Here is a 19,005-nt window from a genome sequence, read left to right as displayed (position 1 = left end):
GTACTATCATGAATATTCGGATGTTCGAACTTATGGACCAAAAATCGACCTTCCTTACTGTTTGTGGCATATCCAATGAATACACAATCCACAGTCTTAGGTCCTATTTTTACCCTCTTAGGTAACTTGGACTTTGGCTAGACACCCCCACACTTTGAAATATTTTAAATTGGATTTTCTACCTTTCCATTTCTCATATGGAATTACATTTGTCTTTGAGTGAGGCACTCTGTTAAGTATTTGATTTGCTGTAGGGATAGCTTCCCCCCACAAGTTCTGTGGTAAACCTGAACTTATGAGTAATGCATTCATCATTTTTTTTAAAGTTTGGTTTTTTCTTTATGCAATTCCATTAGATTGAGTAGTGTAGGGAGCAGTAGTTTGATAGATTATTCCATTTTTCTAAACAAATTTCTGCAAATGGAGATTCATATTCTCCACCTCTATCACTTCTGATCTTTTTGATCTTTTTATCTAACTGATTTTCAACTTCAGTTTTATATTGCCTAAATGCATCTATTGTTTCATCCTTACTATTTAGCAAATAGACACAACAATATCTAGTGCAATCGTCAATAAAAGTTATGCAATATTTTTTCCCACCACGTGATGGTGTTGACTTCATGTCACAAATATCAGCGTGAATCAATTCTAAAGGATTTGAATTCCTTTCAACAAATTTATAAGAATTCTTAGCATACTTAGATTCAACACAAATTTGACATTTTGATTTATTGCACTCAAATTTTGGCAAAATATTTAAGTTAATCATTTTTCGCAAGGTTTTGTTATTAATGTGTCCCAAACGTTCATGTCATAAACATTTAGACTCAAGCAAGTAAGAAGAAACAAAGTCTTTATTCATATCAACTGCAGTTACATTGAGTTTAAAAAGGCCATCACTAAGGTAGCCTTTTCCTACATACGTATCATTTTTGATTATCACTACTTTATCAAAAACAAATACACATTTAAATCCATTCTTGGTCAGAACTGGAATTGAAACTAAATTCTTTCTCAATTCTGGAACATATGAGACCCTATTCAAAGTCACCACCTTACCTGGTGTCATCTTTAATAGGACTTTGCCAGTTCCTTCCATCTTTGCAACAGTGGAGTTTGCCATAAACAATTTTTCATTTGTAAGTGCTGGAGTATATGATGAAAATAATTCTTTGTTGGCACAAACATGGCATGAGGCACCAGAATCTATCCACCATTCTCTTGGATTTCCCACCAAGTTACATTCTAAAAGCATTGCACAGAGGTCGTCCATTTCTCCTTTGGATTCAGCCAAGTTTGTTTGATCCTTCTTTTTCTTGTCCTTAGGACCCCGGCATTCAGTAGCCCTATGACCATGTTTACCACAGTTGAAGCAGTTTCCATTGAATTTCTTCTTAGGAGGATTGCTTTTTGGACCAGATGTTTTCTTTCTTTTCTTTAATTTTGTGGGATCTTCTTCAACAAAATTTACTCCAGATATTGTTGAATTACCACGTGACCTCTTTTCTGCAGCCGTATTATCCTCTTCGATTCTCAACCTTACTATGAGATCTTCAACAGTCATCTCCTTGCGTTTGTGTTTCAAGTAGTTTTTAATGTTTTTCCACAATGGAGGTAACTTTTCAATAATTGCAGCCACTTGAAAAGCATCATTCACAATCAATGCTACATTAAAGGTTATGTGAGTATTAAGGGAAAACATAATATTTCTAACATAGACATTAAATAAATTTATACCTTCAGCAAGGAGATCGTGGATTATGACCTGCAATTCTTGAACTTGGGTGAGGACAATCTTATTGTCTATCATCTTATAGTCCAGAAATTTTGCCACAATGAATTTCTTCATTTCGGCATCTTCTATTTTGTACTTCTTTTCTAAAGCATCCCAGAGTTCTTTTGAAGTTTTGGCATTGCTGTACAGATTGTAAAGATCATCTTGCAGACCACTCAAAATATAATTTTTACACAAAAAATCTGAGTGTGTCCATGCTTCTGTTACCAAGAATCGTTCATCAGCCGGAGTTTCATCTAACATAACAGGAAAATTCTCATTAATGAACTTCTGCAGACTCAACGTAGTGAGATAGAAGAACATCTTTTGCTGTCATCTCTTAAAGTCGACTCCATAAAACTTTGCAGGTTTCTCAGTCGGCGCTAAGGCAGCATTTGAACGATTATGTGCAACCGTTGTTGTTGCAGCACTTACTGTTCCAGCATTTGTTTGATTTGAATTAGTCATTTTTTTCTGTCACAAATGGCAGATAAGTTAAGTATTTGAAATACTAATAGTAAAGAACAAATCTTTACACAAACTATTTCTGATTTAACGATAAATATTTTATGTTCTTTTAATCGTTAACCGAATGAATTTTAAAAATTCAAGTAGAGTAGAAAACCATAAAGGTTTTAATCTCCAAAAACCTCAAATACAGAAACTGGTAAATTTCTTAAGATTGTATTTATAAGGTTAATAAACAGAAACAGAAATAAGATGAAGCAGAAAAAATATAAAATACAAGAAGTAATCCGAGTCCACAGAAACAACTGTGTGTCCTTAAGAAATTTAATCCCCTCACTGTACCCAAGGTTATGGATTAATTTCTCCCAAGATAAAACGGATTAAACTTGTTAAAGAAATAGCGGTACCTCAAATTTCTTTAACTTCAGCGAACTTTAGAACAGCAACAAGTGACACATACTCAATCGATGGATACTTTGATTTTATTTTAGAGAAAAATAAATGCAGAGAAGGAAAAATTTTCAGTGTTTAAAAAATCGAAAATTGACTTTTTTATAGCCATTTTCAGCAAGGAACGTGTCTGTTCAGTGAAATTTGTTCAGACCCGTTTTATCCAGAAAGTTGTGTCTTTTGAAAAAAATAACAACTTTTCAAAAAATTGTGTCTGTTAGGAAAATAATGACTTTTTTGAAAGTAAAGACTTTTCGGAAAGAGTAACAACTTTTCGGAATGTTACCGTTACCCGCAAATTTATAAGAGATAATATTAACAGGTATATTTGATTTAACAAAAACTGATTAAACAAATTTTGTCCAAAAAAATTATCGATCACATCATTTGCCAAATCCAAATCCAAATAGGAGCGACGACAACGGTGCGAGGGGGCATCTTCTTCTTAGCTCTTTGAGAAGTAATGGAAGTGTTTTCTTATATAAGGATAACAATTTCCCTTTCTTTTGCCGATATGGGAGAAATGACTTTTCATATTCACTTTGCAAATGACTTTTCATTTTTCCTCCAAAGTAGTTTCCTCACTTTTCATATTTTCTCTTTTCTTTTCCCATTCACACTTGCTAAACCCCAACAACATAGAACTCCTAAAAGAATTTTCTTTCAAAAAATATTCCATAACGTGGAGAAAATCTTCTCTTGTAAGTAGCATAGTGGTCCCTCTATGATTCCTTCTAGACATTTTGACAAATATTCATGGTCAATGAGGTCCATGAAATACATGCCAACTAGCTTGCCTCTTTTTTTGACTGTCATCATATAGTTACAGCCAACAAGCCAAATAACATGTTTTACGGTATTCACTAGGGAGTAGGACTAACTAACCTACAACATTATCCTCTTACGCGGATTTAAAGCGATTTCAAAAGAAGAATCTATTCAAAAAGGATATTATCTTTTGATAAAACTAAGCGTAAATTTGTATCAAAATATGATGAAACAAATATATTTGGACAAAAAGTATAACTGAAAGGATATATTTGGACTCGAAGATACATTTAAAGTAGATATTTGGCCCCTTTTTCATTCAATATAACCAACTTCGTCAATTAGGAGGCAATTGTGGGTCAACCAAGTCAACTAAATCATCCAGTTGCCAACTTGTATGAAAAAGCTAATACTCTTTTGTGAGAAATGCAAGAGAAACCATGGCTTTCTTACACTATAGTTTCCTTCTCATACTTGTCTTCTGCATTTGCACTGCTGTGTCTGTCAATCCTCTGGGAAATTTTTGCTATGACGCATCCAAATCCAATGATGCTAAAACATCAGCAAATATCGGAAAGGTTTTAGCTGAATTAGTATCTGTTTCTGCTAAAGATACCTTCAGTACTACCTCGTACGGTGATGCTAAGAACCAAGTATATGGCCTCTATCAATGCAGAGGAGATGTTAGCAGCAATGACTGCTCAAGTTGCATCCGTGATGCAGCAAAGGAGATTCGGAAGAGCTGTCCGGACCAGACTGATGCCAGAATTTGGTATGATTATTGTTTCTTGAGGTACCAAGCTAAGAATTTCTTTGGACAAGCTGAAACAGTTCCTGGTATATTCTACTGGAACATCAACTTTGTATCTGATCCAGACTTCTTCAATAAAAAGCTAGCGCAACTCAAGAATCAAATAATTGAACAGGCTATTGTGCAAAAGAACAAAGGGCTCGGAAAAGGCAAGATTAAAATCTCACCTTTTCTCACATTATATGCCTTGATGCAATGCACAAGGGACCTACAAAAGATAGACTGTGCCCAGTGTCTGGCTGTAGCTGTTGGTAATTTCCCCACTACTTGCTTAAACAGGAAAGGATGTCGAGTACTCTATAGCAGTTGCTATGTTCGTTATGAACTCTACCCATTTTTCTTTCCCTTAGAGCCGAAAGAGAAATTGGCCAACGTATCAATGGATTACCACACATTCAAAATGTCTGAACCTTAATTGGTAATTAATGTGTAGTACTACTTTATGTATTAAGAACTTGAAATGCCATTTACAAGTCTGTTTTCATTGCATCATTTCAAATAATTACAAATGTATGAGCAAACTCTGCAGACAGTTCCATAAATGTTATCTGCTCAGAGAAAAGCTGTACTGGTATGTATTTGATATGTGTTACAAATTGATCAATTTAAGCAGCAAGCTTTTGAATGATTCGGTGGTCTATCCTTTTCTTAAGGACTTAGTTATTAGCTCTGCCGAAACTTCTAGGGAAAGGGACAACATCTTTGACATCATTCAGGCCAGTGGCATAAAGCACCAAAGGTTCAAGCATCAGGCTGAAACCGGAGGTTTTGACAGAGCCATGTCTGCGAAGATCTAGATACCATTCGTACTGCTGTTTCTGCAAGCCCAATTCTTCCATCCTGATAACAAAGACCATTGAATGGCTTAGCACAATATCGCTTGCCCTGAGTTCCAATGCTCAAGTGACGAAAGAAAACGTGTCTTGATATCTATGAAGGGCTAAAACAATACATCTGAACTTCAAAGCAAACACAGTTTATTACCTTGAGCTCAACATATTGAAGCGTTCTTCACTTTGGCTTCCCCTAATCACAGTTCCTACCTGCAAACAAAAACTTAACCCTAGCATGAATACCAATTCAGATTGTTATTAGGACTATGTTCACATTCTTAGTAATTAACTACAAGTACACAGTCTCTACTCTGGAAGCGACTACAATCCCTAATGAAATGGTCCGATATTACCTTTGGTAAAACCACATCAAATGTTGCAACCGTCATCCCATCATCATTCAAATGGACATAAAATGGTCCAAGTCCTTTTGGATGGTTGTATATAATGACTGGCTTTTTATATATCTCATCAACCAAATAACTGCAACCAAGAGAAAAAGAAACTAATGAGCATGTTCGCCCTTAATCTATCAAATTTTACTCAGGAAAGTTACGAATGCATACCTTTCATGTTCTTCGGTCAATGAAACTCCAAATTCTATCTTACCCTGAAATCTCTTGCCAGCAGCCTATTCTCGTACCATTATACAAGTGTGAGATACCCATCTTCAAAAATTTAGCCACACGTTCAAGAAATTGTGTCAAAAATACTTACATGTCTCAGAACTTCTATGGCTTCGGCATAGGAAATCCTTTCGAATGAACTTGATAGTGTTAACTGAAGGCGCTCCATAACTTTTTTGTCTATCCGTTTCAAGATAAATTGTAGATCTTCCATGCAACCCTCCGAAATCCTTTTGCATACAAACTTCAAAAAGTCAATCGCACATTCCATGGCATCCTGAAATTAAACCATGTAGTTATGGAAAAAGTAGAAACCTTAATGGTGAACAAGAGAAACATGGGAAATATCCCGCTGAAATTAGACATTAGAACAAATACCTCTAACTCTGAGAAGGCCATTTCAACATCTACCATCCATGTTTCAGCTAATGACTTTTTCGATTCTGATTTGACTGCTTGAAATCTGGGGCCAAATGAGTAGACATTTCCAAGACCACATGCTTGACTCTCAAGATGAAGACGACCAGAAACAGTTAGATGTGTCTGGCGTGCAAAGAAATCTTTAGTGAAGTCAAACTTTCTTGTTTCAATTGTGACTCCAGAGTTTGCTTTTTGCCTAGTTTCTAACTGTGAAACTAGCTCCTGTGTTTTCTTCAAGTCCTGTTGTGCAGCAAATAGAGCTTCCTTATTGCTATTTGTTCTGTTAAGTTCTTCAACTTTCTTGTATTTTTCTTTGATAGAAGCCCGTATGGCTTCAACACTCACTACAGCATTTTCGGTGGAACTAATTTGGTCATAGTTTTTGCCCTTGTTAAGAAGAGTTGTAACAACAAATTTCTCACTAAAACCTTCTGAATCAGTGCTTGTAAGTATGGGTAGTTGAACGTGAAGGAACCCTTGATCTTGGAAGAATCTATGAGTTGCCCAAGTAAGTGCATTATGAATTTGCATGATGGATGCCACCTACAAGAAGAAGAGAATCCAATTAAAAAGGTAATAAACGCTCATCAAAGAACATAAAATGAACTGATCAAAGAAGTTCAAACTTCGATTTTCGAGACACCATATACTACTCCAATTCATAATTAAACGGCTTAAAACAAATTATGTATCTATCTCTACGAGAAAGTATGAACTACCATCCAATTATATCAAGTGCACAAAAAGTAGCTATCAACCCAAGACAAAAGGGAGGCACCCGATTAACATGAGGAAAAAGGCAGTAAAATGTAAAATGGAGAGAGTATCACCGTGGTTGTCCGAGGTCGAAAGTGAGAACAATCTCTTAAAGATTCAAGAGGCAATCGCTTCTTAGATAACGGATAATTAGATTGATCTACCAAACCAAGATGTAGGATTTTCTCTGTATGGAGCTCAATAATGTGTTTCCCCTGCAGTGATGGCTGCTGTAACATACCTTCAATTAATAAACATGTCCCCGTAGCCATAACTTGGCACGGGGTCGCTAATGCCGACTCCACAAGAACCTGAACGATTGATGGTGAACCAACATAACATTATATCAGATATTCGACATTTAGACAAACAGATAAAAAGTAATAAAATGTACCTGAAGACTGGCCACACAAGAACCATCACTAACTTGCAATATTGACACTGAAGGTTGCGGCTGACAAACAACATTAATTTTTTCACGTACACGATATTCCCCTGCTCCAAAAACCTTCATAATAGACCTGAGTAATGGAATCCGAGATTGAAGAACCTCAGAACATGTAACATCTTTTGTACTCACCACCTCCTGTGCCGGTACAGAATGAGGCGTTACAGGTTGTATCAACCTTATCTCCCTAGAGGACTTAACCCATCCTCCAATTACAACCCTCTGACCAATTAACCCCACCCCACCATCACTACGTCGTAATATAGTTTTCAACATTACCCTTTTCGAGTATTTCAAGCACTCAATCACCGGTGCTTGTTCTGAATCCATATTCTGTAAACGAGTTTAAGAAGGAGAAAGAAAATGAAATGTACAGTTGTTGGAGGTGTAGTATTGGTGGGTAGATATTTATACTGAAATAACATTGGAGAATTAAGATTCTTTGCTTGAGAAGACATTGAGGAGTTGCAGAGGAAAGAAATTGCTTACGAAGTTTGGCAAAGAAGGAAAAGGGTTATGAAGGAGGCTAAGGTTTGGTATTCTTCAAAGGTTGGAAACTCGCGGGGGTTTATATTCAAATTGGATAAAACATACCGGCACCCGTATATGAACGAATTAAAATAAAAAATGATTTTGATTTGCTTTTAATTTAAATACTAGGGAACTTAGCCGCGCTTTGCGCGATAAAAAATTACTCGTTAAATTTGTTAAATAATTAATTTTTTTAATAGTTGATTACTAAATATATTTCTAAAGATTCTTCATAGTCTTTAATCTAAATATATCAAATTTTAAGTCTTAATTAAGTTTATTATTAGTACTTAAATTTTATTTCTTTTGTAATTTGAAATCGCTTAAGAATTTTTGAAATTATAAAAAAAATCCTAAATTTATTTTTTTATTTTAATAAGAAAAGTAAATTTAATGTAATAAGTTGAACTCTTTATGAAATTTAAATTTAATTTAATAATATAATAAGCTTAATGTTAATATAGTTTTTTTCTAATATCTATTCTTTTCCTTCAAAAGTATTATACTTTCCTTTAGTAATGAATTTTTTTTCATCTTTCACTAATCTTAGATTATGAAATGTTTGTAAATCATTTTCTATCTTGACTAATTTTACTACGATTATAATATACTGCCTATTATTTATATAAAAATGAATAGATTGAAAGATAAATAGTCTTAAATACGTAAATAATATATAGTATTCAAATAAATTAAACCCAAATTATATATATGTATTAACTAAAATACAACTTTAAACTTACCTATATTTTAGTTACAATTTCTAAATTATTCTAAAAGGTAAACATAAATAAAAATTGTGAAATTTCCTAATCCTCAAAATTGATTTCATTATTCAAAATAAAATATATACAATGTTGAAACCATTAAAAAAACCTTAAAAGACAATAAACAAAACGATTCAAGTCTTCAAAATTAAAATTAATATACCTGAAATTTCAAAAATATTATTTAGTGTAGGTATAAATTATAATTAGATAAATTAATCAAAGAATCCTTGTTGGAGTACCAAAGAAAATTAAAATAAATTAAAATTAAATAAATAAACAAAATTATCTTTGTAGGAATACCAAAGAAAATTATCCTAGCCTCTAATGATTCAATTTGTACACACTCTCAATGTTCACTTACACCATTTGAAGATTAATGGACATAAACATTAATGTAGGGTTCCTTTTCCTTGTGAGTTTATGAAAGTTAAACTTAAATATTGTCATATGTTCATCTTGTCTTCCATTATAAATAATAAAGATTATATATAAAAAAATGCGCAAAATAATAAGTACACTAAAATCATCAATAATGAGGAAAAAACAATAAAAACAAAAAAAAAAGAACAAAAAAAAATATTGTAAATAAAAGACATCAAACAAACTGAAATAAAAAGAGTAACATGAGTGAAATACTGTACTCATCAAAATTGAATTTGAATTTCCAAAATTGTCATATACTCGTCTACTCGTCCACACTGTTAAGTGTTAACAATAGAAGTTAGTCACAAAGAATCTCTCTCTCTCTCTCTCTCTCTCTCTCTATATATATATATATATATATATATATATATATATATATATATATATAAAATTAGACATAATCAAAGTGATGTACCTTGGTAACTCAAATTAGATATTGTTCTCATTGAATTTGAATTTCCAAAATTGTCAAATGCTCATCTTATCTTCCACATTGTAAAAGTTAGTAACAAATAAACTATACATTATAAAATTAGAAATAACCAAAGTGATGTACTTTAGTATAGATATGATGAAGAAAGGAAAAATAAAATAAAAAATTCTTGCATTGGTGAAGATGACATGGTTTTAGTATTTATAGTAATCCATAAATTCTTAACTATTGAATAAATAAATTAAAAGAGTAATGGAGTAATCAATACCTACAATTGTAACTTATATTGGTCATTAGTGTCTTAATTATAATTTAGTAATACTTTTAAGAAGGAACAGGGAAAGGTTTAAATATTTAAAGGGATAAATTGTAACTTATATATACCTAAAATAATAAAGGTATTAATGGAGGAATTTAAAGAGAAATAATGAATAGAGGATATTTATTTAATTTAACTAATATATCAAGATAAAATTAAGACAAAAAAAAAGCTTTAAAAAAAGATAAAATATATAAATTCTAATGCTGGCCTATGAGGGGTGCCACATCAGCACTTTCATATCCAGATTTATATATATATATATATATATATATATATATATATATATATATAGATTTGATAAATTTGAAATATTGAATGATATTTAATTTAGTTTAGGAGTAATGCTAAACGGTCAGAAATGTGAAAAAGACTATACTAGTATTTTTGCATTTATTCCATCATATTTTTTTGAAGTATTTTTTCCTTCAAAACAAATGTAGTTTTAAAAAAAAACTATTTTGACTTAGAACGGAGTTTAAGAAAAGAAAGAAGACTTTTTAATTTTGTGATTTTTAAATTAAAGTTACGTCAAATATATCAAAAAGCCCTTAATCTTGTGGTCTTAAACATGCCACGTGGAAAGTTAAACTTAAAGTGTTGCCAAGAAAAAGGGTCTTTCTTTTTGAAATAGACTAAAAAGGAAATAAGATCATTTTTTTTAAACGGAGAGAGTAACTTTTTTTTAATCCCTAACTCCTTGAACTAGTAAAAATACAAATTTTTTGGCTATCAAGGGAAATAAAAGTGTTTTTGTGTATATTGATACATGTATAGTTCATTCGATTTATTTTTAAAAATAAACATTATTCAGTTAATTAAATGATTACTAATAGTAAATGTATAACTATTGATTTGATATGACTTAATCAATTATTTTAAAAATAATTAAATATATACTTTTAATTTATTTAAATATATCAGTTATAAATTACATAATTAGAGATTATATTAATAATTAATAAATATAAATAATCATGTTCAAGTTATCAAGCAGACTAACACATGGGCATGAAACAACACTAGTACATGATTTTATGAGGTTTCTATTAATTATATGACTAGGATCAATATACATGAAATATATGATTCTTATAATTTTTAAAAAGTAATGATAATCCATCATGTCTAAAGTGTATTGAATTTCTAAATGTTGTTATTGAAACAATTTTAAATAATATTTAAATAAAAATTAATGTAAAATAATCTTTGTGATGTGTTGATTTCTGACATATTTTTTTTATTTTTATAAAAATATTGTGCAAATTATGTTGGATTATTATTATTATTATTATTATTATAATAACTTTACAATCTAAATTTGATATATGTTTGTTAAATAAAGTTGCTCACATATATCTATTGCTACATAAATAGTTCACATATTTTTTTCGCTTGATGGAAGTAAAAGTATTGATTTTTCAGATTTATTTGATTATTTTTTTATTAATACAAAACTCATATAGGAATATACTTGATACTTTTCAGAAATGATTTTTTTTACTTTTTAGTTTCAGTGATTAATTTCATTCTTAATATCTCATTTATGGATTTATTTCGTTAACATTATCTAAATATTTTATTTTACTTAATTACTTATTTTGAAAAGGATTAAAAATAAAAAGCAAGAGCGGGAATGGAATAAAAGAGAGAAAGAAAAAAAAAACTAAAATAAAATAAAATAAAAATTATTTTCTTTTGTTGTTATATTCTAAATATTAAAAAATTTATATTTTAAGTATCAATTTAAATTTCGTATTCTTTCTAGATTTTTTTATCAAAAAATTAAGGAAGAAAAAAAAAAGTAGATGTGTATTGGCCTTTGACCATTTCTAAAACAAATTAAAATTCATGCATTCATGGGAGTTAGAGAAATTTAAAAATTGCCAATTTACTATGTATTGATTTTTTTTTCATTTATTAAAGCATAATTAATGAATAAATTAATAAGAAAAATATAAATTGACAAAGAAGGGTATAATTGTCAAAAAATAAATCAATTTATAGTGTGAACATGTATTTGAATCATTATAGCCAAATTTTCTAGCCAAAAGAATTTTTCCTTTAGTTTATTACTAAATAAGAAAAACCGGGACAAAATCAAAACAAGTATTTTTAGTTTTGTATTTATTTTGCTATAAACCTTTGTAAATGTGTATGTTATAACGACTCTCCTTGTGGTTTTGTATCTATTTTCTCCATGTTATTCATTTTTGTAGTTTCTATAGGTGATTGGTGACCCTATTCTTGAGATGGTTGGATAAGTTCCCGTGAAAATAATTCATTCGAAAGAATCCAATCAATAAATTTAAGTTCAGAATAATTTAATCTTTCAACAAACAATAGGAAAACAAAAACGGGAATATTTTCATAAATAAAAGAGAAACTTATAAAAATGACTATATTTTAGGGTTATTAAAGTTTAATAATATAAGTATGGTAATTATAAATAAAAGTGAAACGTTTTTTCTTATATAATAAATATTTAAAAATACAATTCCTCTTTTAATTTTATTGGTCCACTTAATTTTAAAAGATAGTACTCCAATATATTTATGAGGAGAGAGAAAAATAAGTCTTTTTTTTTTTTTTACTTTTTCTTAAGGACAATTTGATAAACATTTTAAAGTCTTCATATATTTATTAAATTTTGTATCCGATCAAATATTATCAGATAAAATAAAAAAGAGGCAGTATAACAAAAATGTTATTATTATCGTTAAATTCTTTATTCGTCGTAGTGATTGTCTTTTTGATTTATATGACTACAATTCTATCACCATCATAAAAAAAAAATTTAGATAATCAACAAATCTAAATTGTACATACAATATGTTAGCAACTCATATTTGACTCCACAAAAACAAAAATAATATATTTTGTCATGTATATAATGTATGTTTTAATATTTTTATATTAATTAATAAATCTTAAGCTTATTTATTGAATTTTCTCTTCATGACATTTAGAAAGATTTTTCTATTGTGATGACATCAAAAATATATTTTGGTGCTCATTCATGACTTGGATGCACAATATTTTACAACGGATTTAATAAGTATTGGGACATGTTTAGTTAAAAATTGGTGGGTAATAGGTAGATTTTATATTATATTAAATAATTAAATTACAACGAATGGTTAAGTGTCACGTAATTAAAAAGATTATTTAATTATTTTAAATGGTGTTCCGTTAATGAAGTGACTAAAATTGTCCCCATAGGTGGATGGGGAGGGTATTTGTGAGCAATAGGTAGATGAGAAAGATATTTTGAAGTCAGGATGTGGATAAAGGGTAGTTGTGTACCATTTTTAATACTTCAAGGGTATTTTAGGTACTTTTCGATAAATAAATGCAATGCATATAGATACAATATGTAAAATGTGAGTTCTTCAACATTTACTAATTAAAAATGTAAATATATCACCACATGACATTTTTGATCTAATTTCATTTACTATTTGTTGATTTATATGTGGTTTCTGATTATTTGTATTTGAACAATTTATAAATAGCATACATATTAAAAAATAACTTGTTATTTTTATGTGTAAATGTAGATAAGGATTCAAGGAAACTAGGATTGTGTTACTCATAACACTACATATAGTGTTCTTTCATAATTGAGTTTCAGGCAATTTATTTTTATAAAATCTATGCGAGTTAACTTTATTCGACACTTCTCAGTCTAATCAGATAACTCTCACTCACGTCCTCTCGGCCATAGAATGTTACTAATTTTATCCTGGCTTACAATGGTGTTAAAGTTCTCTTCTTTTGAACTCGAACTTTGACTCCAATTCGTTAGGTTAATCGGTTTTTTCTAACTGTCATTTACTCTCGAAAAAATAATAGATACATGCTTACTCTAATGTGTGAACTCGGTAGAATACATGAATAACGAAAACTAAAATACAATTCGTAACTGCGCATTGCCTTTCACTCGTTTTAAAAAATTACAGTTAGAATTATGACATGGATCCAACAACGCAGTTGTGGTGTTTAGATACTCATGATTTCAAATAAATGTTAAAAAATATAGATTGAAAACATTTTAGAAAATACTTACGAGAATAAGCAAATCAACAACATCTTTGATAATTAAAGAATAGGAAATTGACCTTCCAACTTAATTCATTTCAAATATAAATTCCAAAACTTTGAATACTGGAAAATGTGTTCTTCGTTCAAGGTCAGATAAGATAAAAACCAAAAACGAGCTAATTCAATCAAATATGTTTTTTAATGAGAGTCTTACTCGATATAGGAGTGAATTGTCAGGCCCTACACTCCCACTTCTATGACCTGTCAAGGGCTTCGCGGTCTGTGAAGACCTTCATGGTTTTCACTTGGATTCTTCAAAAGCAGGGTCTTCAAGACCTGTACAGTGTGTCTGCTACGACGCTCAAAATGATGGGTTGAAATAGATCCTTGACATGTGTATTAAGTCATGAGTTAAGGAAAGTAAGTTGCTAAAGGATTAAGCATGTACTAGACCCCTAAGTGTAAATGAGTTTCTAAAGGTTCAAGGAGGGTAGAAGACCATTGGCCAAGCTAACAGGGGCAAGACTAAGCCAAAGGGCCAAGGCTACCCCTATGTGGCCGGATAATGCCCAAGGGCCCACAATCACTTTCCCGAGAAATGGTCTTGACCACAGTTTGTGGAAGGGCTTGTGAAGGCCCCTTAGGCAAGTCTGAAGCATGAAAAGGAAGCCTAGCCACTGCCTAGGAATCACGACCCTCACCACGACTCGTGATCTTGACCACGAGCCGTGGGATGTGTTTTGGTCTTGCTTTAGCAATGTGGGAGGCTATGGTGCATGAGCCACCATGTGGACACTGCCTCACCACACCACGAGGGTCTTCACGACTCTTGGTGGCCACCATGAGCCATGGTGACACTCGTGGTGGCAAGGCAAGGCGACTAGAGAAGGTTCCGAGACAAGGCACCCCTTCACGAGCCCCTTCACGACTCGTAGTGAAGACCATGAGCCATGGGAAAGATTGTGGGATTGACATGGACTTGTGAGAGGGTCACAAGTTAAAGAGACTGCTGAATCAAAGACCAAGGGCACCACAATGAGTCGTTGTGCCCTTTACGTTTCGTCAACAAGGGAGTGAAGCTTACTTAGCTTCAATCAAGGCAAGACAACCTTTCCTAGCTACTGCGCCAAGTCCACGAGCTCAACCATGACTTGTGGTGTCAACCACGGATTGTCGGAGCCTTTGTGAACATGAATTGGACTAGGAAGAGTTTTCAAGGTATAGGAGCACACTGCCTCAAGGACCAAGAGAACCACCACGAGTTGTGGTGCCCTTCACGACCCGTCTAGTAGGTCATGGTCCCTGGCAAGGCTGCCCCAAATTGGGATAAATGAGTAATTCACTAATTAATTAAATGATTAGTAGGTTTTTTAAAATTAGTTTACATACATATATATATATATATATATATATATAGTTGTAAACCCTTAAACACCTATTTTAAGTTTAAACACCTATTTTAAGTCATTGTTCTCAATTACCCAAATCAAAAGACCCAACTCCTTTTCCCTCCCAAAAATCTTCTCTCTTAAACCTCCATTAAAGAACATGGATGGAGCACAACAAGGACTTGAAGATGGGATATTTTCACACGAAATTCATCGGGAATCTAAGGCTAAGTTATGGGAGTTCTTTATCCTTTACTAGCTATCATCAAGGAGCCCTTTGAAATGTGTTTTAAAACTTCCCCAAATTCTAGGTTTTCATCCAATTCATGTGTCTCTTTTAAACATTATTTCTTTGATCTAAAATGGATTAATTATGATTGAGTATGAATGTTTATGGATGAATTTAACAATCTATTATGTTTTTGATCTAAATCCTTAAAGACCCATGAACATTCCTCTTTTCTTCATCCTATACCTTAACTTGAATTGAAATGATGATTGGAGGTAATGTAATTTAGTATGTTCTTGTATAATTCATTATAGTATTGTTATATTATCATATATAATCTATTAATATCAAGGAATTAGGGTAAATCTTGAAGGTAGCCGTTGAATGCTAAGAGTGAAGGTTTTCAATTGGTAAGTAACCTTCTCAAGAATTGGTTATCCACTTGTGGTGGAGGTATTTACTTATTGTGTAGTCATAGGTTGATTGGTTTGATCCACATATGGTGGAGGTGCTACTTGTTAGTATAAATTGTAGTATTATGATAAGGCCTTTCTTCCTTACTAACCTAATATGTTTATATGTGATATGTAATGAGTGTGGGTGATGTATTAAGAACATAGTGTGGTAGGGAAGAGACCTAATATTTCTTCCATACACCACACTATGTTCATAATACATCACCCACACTCATTACACATCACATAGAGAGACCTTATCACAATACTACAATTTATACTAACAAGTAGCACCTCCACCATAAATGGAACAAACCAATCAACCTTTGACTACACAATAAGTAATTACCTCCACCACAAGTGGATAACTAATTCTAGATAAAGTTACCTACCAATTGAAAACCTTCACTCTTTAGCCTTTAGTGGATACCTTCAAGATTTACCCTAATTCCTTGATATTCATACATTTTATATGATAACATAACAATACTATAATGAATTATACAAGAACATACTAAACTACATCACCTCCAATTATCATTAAATTCAAGTTAAGGTTTAGGATTACGAAAAGAGGAATGTTAATGGGTCTTTAAGGATTTTGATAAAAAACATAATCAATACATAAATTCATCCATAAACATTTATACTCAATCATAATAATTTATTTTATATATAATAAATCATGTTTGGAAGTGACACACGAATTTGATGAAAACCTAGGATTTGGGGAAGTTTGGAAACACATTTGAGAGTGCTCCTTGATGATACTATTAAAGGATAAAGAACTCTTATAATTTAGCCTTAAATTCCCAATGAATTTCTTGTGAGAATATCCACCTTCAAGTCCTTGTTGAGCTCCATCCATGTTTTTTAAAGGAGGTTTAAGAGAGAAGATTTTTGGGAGGAAAAAGGAGTTGGGTCTTTTGATTGGGTAATTGAAAACAATGAGTTAAAATGGGTATTTAAGGGTTTAGAACTATATATAATAATAATAATAATAATAATAATTAAAATGACCATATTTATCATTCCATTAATTAGGGAATTACTCATTTACCCCTATTCGGGGCAACCTTGCCAGGGACCACGACCTCCTAGACGGATCGTGAAGGGAACCATGACTCATGGTGGTGCCCGTGGTCCTTGAGGCAGTATGCTCCGATACCTTGTCAAGCCTTCCTAGTCCAAGGAATGTTCATAAAGGCTCCCATGATCCATGGTTGACATCACATGTCGTGGTTGAGCTCATGTACTTGGGGTAGTAGCTACGCAAGGTTGTCTTGCCTTGCTTGAAGCTAAGTAAATTTTACGCCTTTGTTGATGAACCATCAAGGATACCTCGAGTCATAGTGGTGCAGTTGGTGTTTGAGTCAGTAGCATCTTCAACTTGTGACCTCATTCCATGTTCAAGGCAACCCCACGATCCTTCCCATGGTTCGTGGTCTTCACCACGAGTCGTGAAGTGGCTCGTAAAGGGGTGCGTTGTCTTGGAACCTTTTCTAGTCTCCTTGGCTTGACACCATGGTTGGAACCATGGCTTTGTAGTGGCCACAAAGAGTGGTGTAGAAATTCGTGGTGTGGTGAGGCAGTGTCCATATGGTGGCTCATGCACCATAGCCTTCCACATTTCCAAGGCAAGACCAAGACCCATCCCAAGCCTCGTGGTCAAGACGACGAGTCGTGGTTCCTAGGCAGTGGCTAGGCTTCCTTGTCATGCTTCACACTTTCCTAAGAGGTCTTCACAAGCCCTTCCATGAATCTTGGTCAAGACCATTGCTTCTGAAAATGGTCGTGGTCCCTTGGGGCAGTGTCTAGCTACATTGAGGTTGCCTTGGCCCTTTTGCTTAGGGTTGCCCCTTTTGGCTTGTCCCATGGTCTTCTACCCTCCTTCAACCTTTAGAAACTCATTTACACTTATGGGTCTAGTACATTCTTAATCATTTAGCAACTAACTCCCTTTAACTCATGAATTAATACACACATCAAGACTCTAGTTCAACCTATAATTTTGACAGTCATAACAGACACAATGTACAAGTCTTGAAGGCCATGCTTTAGAAGAATCCAAGTGAAGACCACCAAGGGCTTCACAAATCGTGTAGCCCTTGACGAGTCATAGAACTGAGCGTGTAGGGACCAACAATTTACTTCTACTTCGAGTAGGTTTCTCATGAAAAAAAACTTATTTGTATGAATTAGGCCGTGGTTTTTATCTTATATGAACTTGAACAAAGAACACATTTTTTAGTACTCAAAGTTTTGGATTTTTGATCTGAATATTGAATTAAGTTGGATGTTCGATTTTCTGGTTCTTGGATTATCAAAGTGGTTGTTGGTTTTCTTATTCTTGTAAGTATTTTCTAACATGTTATATATTTTTAAAAATTTATTTCAAATCACGAGTGGATGAATACCACAATTAGGGTTGTGCAGTTGCGGGATCCGTGACGTAATTCTAACTATAATTTCGTAAAGTGAGTGAAAGGAAATGCGTAGTTACAAACCGTAGTTTAGCTTTCGTTATTCATGTATTCTAGTGAGTACATGCATTATAGTGAACCTATATCTATCATTTTTTTGAGAGAAAAATTAAATTAGGAAATAGTGAATCAATCTAACCAATTGTAGTCAAAGTTTGAGTTCCAATTTGAGAGAAGAGAACTTCAACACAATTTTAAGTGAGGGTAAAATTAGTAACATTCCAGGGATGAGAGGACTTGAGTGAAAATTATCTGATTAGGCCGAAAAGTGTCAAATAAAGTTAACTCGCATAGAATTTGTAAAGATGAACTGCCAGAAACTCAATTACGAAAGAACACTAGATGTAACATTATGGGGAACACAATCCTAGTTTCTTTTAATAATTGAATCACGTTTAGGATTACAGAAATTAAAGATTGTATTGATGAATATAATGTTGAGTTACAAACTCATTATATAGGGAGATAATTATAAGACCGCAAGTTAATTATACTTAGAGTCCTACTACAATATCTATTACTACTATATTAATAATAAAACAATTATAAATAATCTTATTCTAGTTGTACTAT

General features: G+C 32.3%; 2 protein-coding genes across 2 annotated transcripts; one reads left to right on the top strand and one right to left on the bottom strand.

Moving 5' to 3' along the window:
- The first annotated feature begins 3,301 nt into the window (after positions 1-3,301).
- On the top strand, positions 3,302-4,898 carry LOC101252626 (cysteine-rich repeat secretory protein 55). The gene has a single exon (XM_004247228.5). It carries the CDS (start codon positions 3,904-3,906, stop codon positions 4,687-4,689), a length of 786 nt encoding a protein of 261 aa, XP_004247276.1. The 5' UTR covers positions 3,302-3,903; the 3' UTR covers positions 4,690-4,898.
- Positions 4,690-7,787, bottom strand: LOC101267264 (asparagine--tRNA ligase, cytoplasmic 2). The gene is made up of 8 exons (XM_004247003.5): positions 7,304-7,787; positions 6,984-7,220; positions 6,112-6,696; positions 5,825-6,010; positions 5,674-5,738; positions 5,461-5,590; positions 5,259-5,317; positions 4,690-5,114 (listed from the first exon to the last, which is right to left on the bottom strand). Exons 1-8 carry the CDS (start codon positions 7,685-7,687, stop codon positions 4,931-4,933), a joined length of 1,830 nt encoding a protein of 609 aa, XP_004247051.1. The 5' UTR covers positions 7,688-7,787; the 3' UTR covers positions 4,690-4,930.
- Positions 7,788-19,005: the final 11,218 nt, after the last annotated feature.

Source organism: Solanum lycopersicum, chromosome 9 (genome assembly GCF_036512215.1).
Source record: "Solanum lycopersicum chromosome 9, SLM_r2.1".
Classification (NCBI taxonomy): Eukaryota; Viridiplantae; Streptophyta; class Magnoliopsida; order Solanales; family Solanaceae; genus Solanum; species Solanum lycopersicum.
This window is presented reverse-complemented; position numbering and strand designations above follow the sequence as displayed.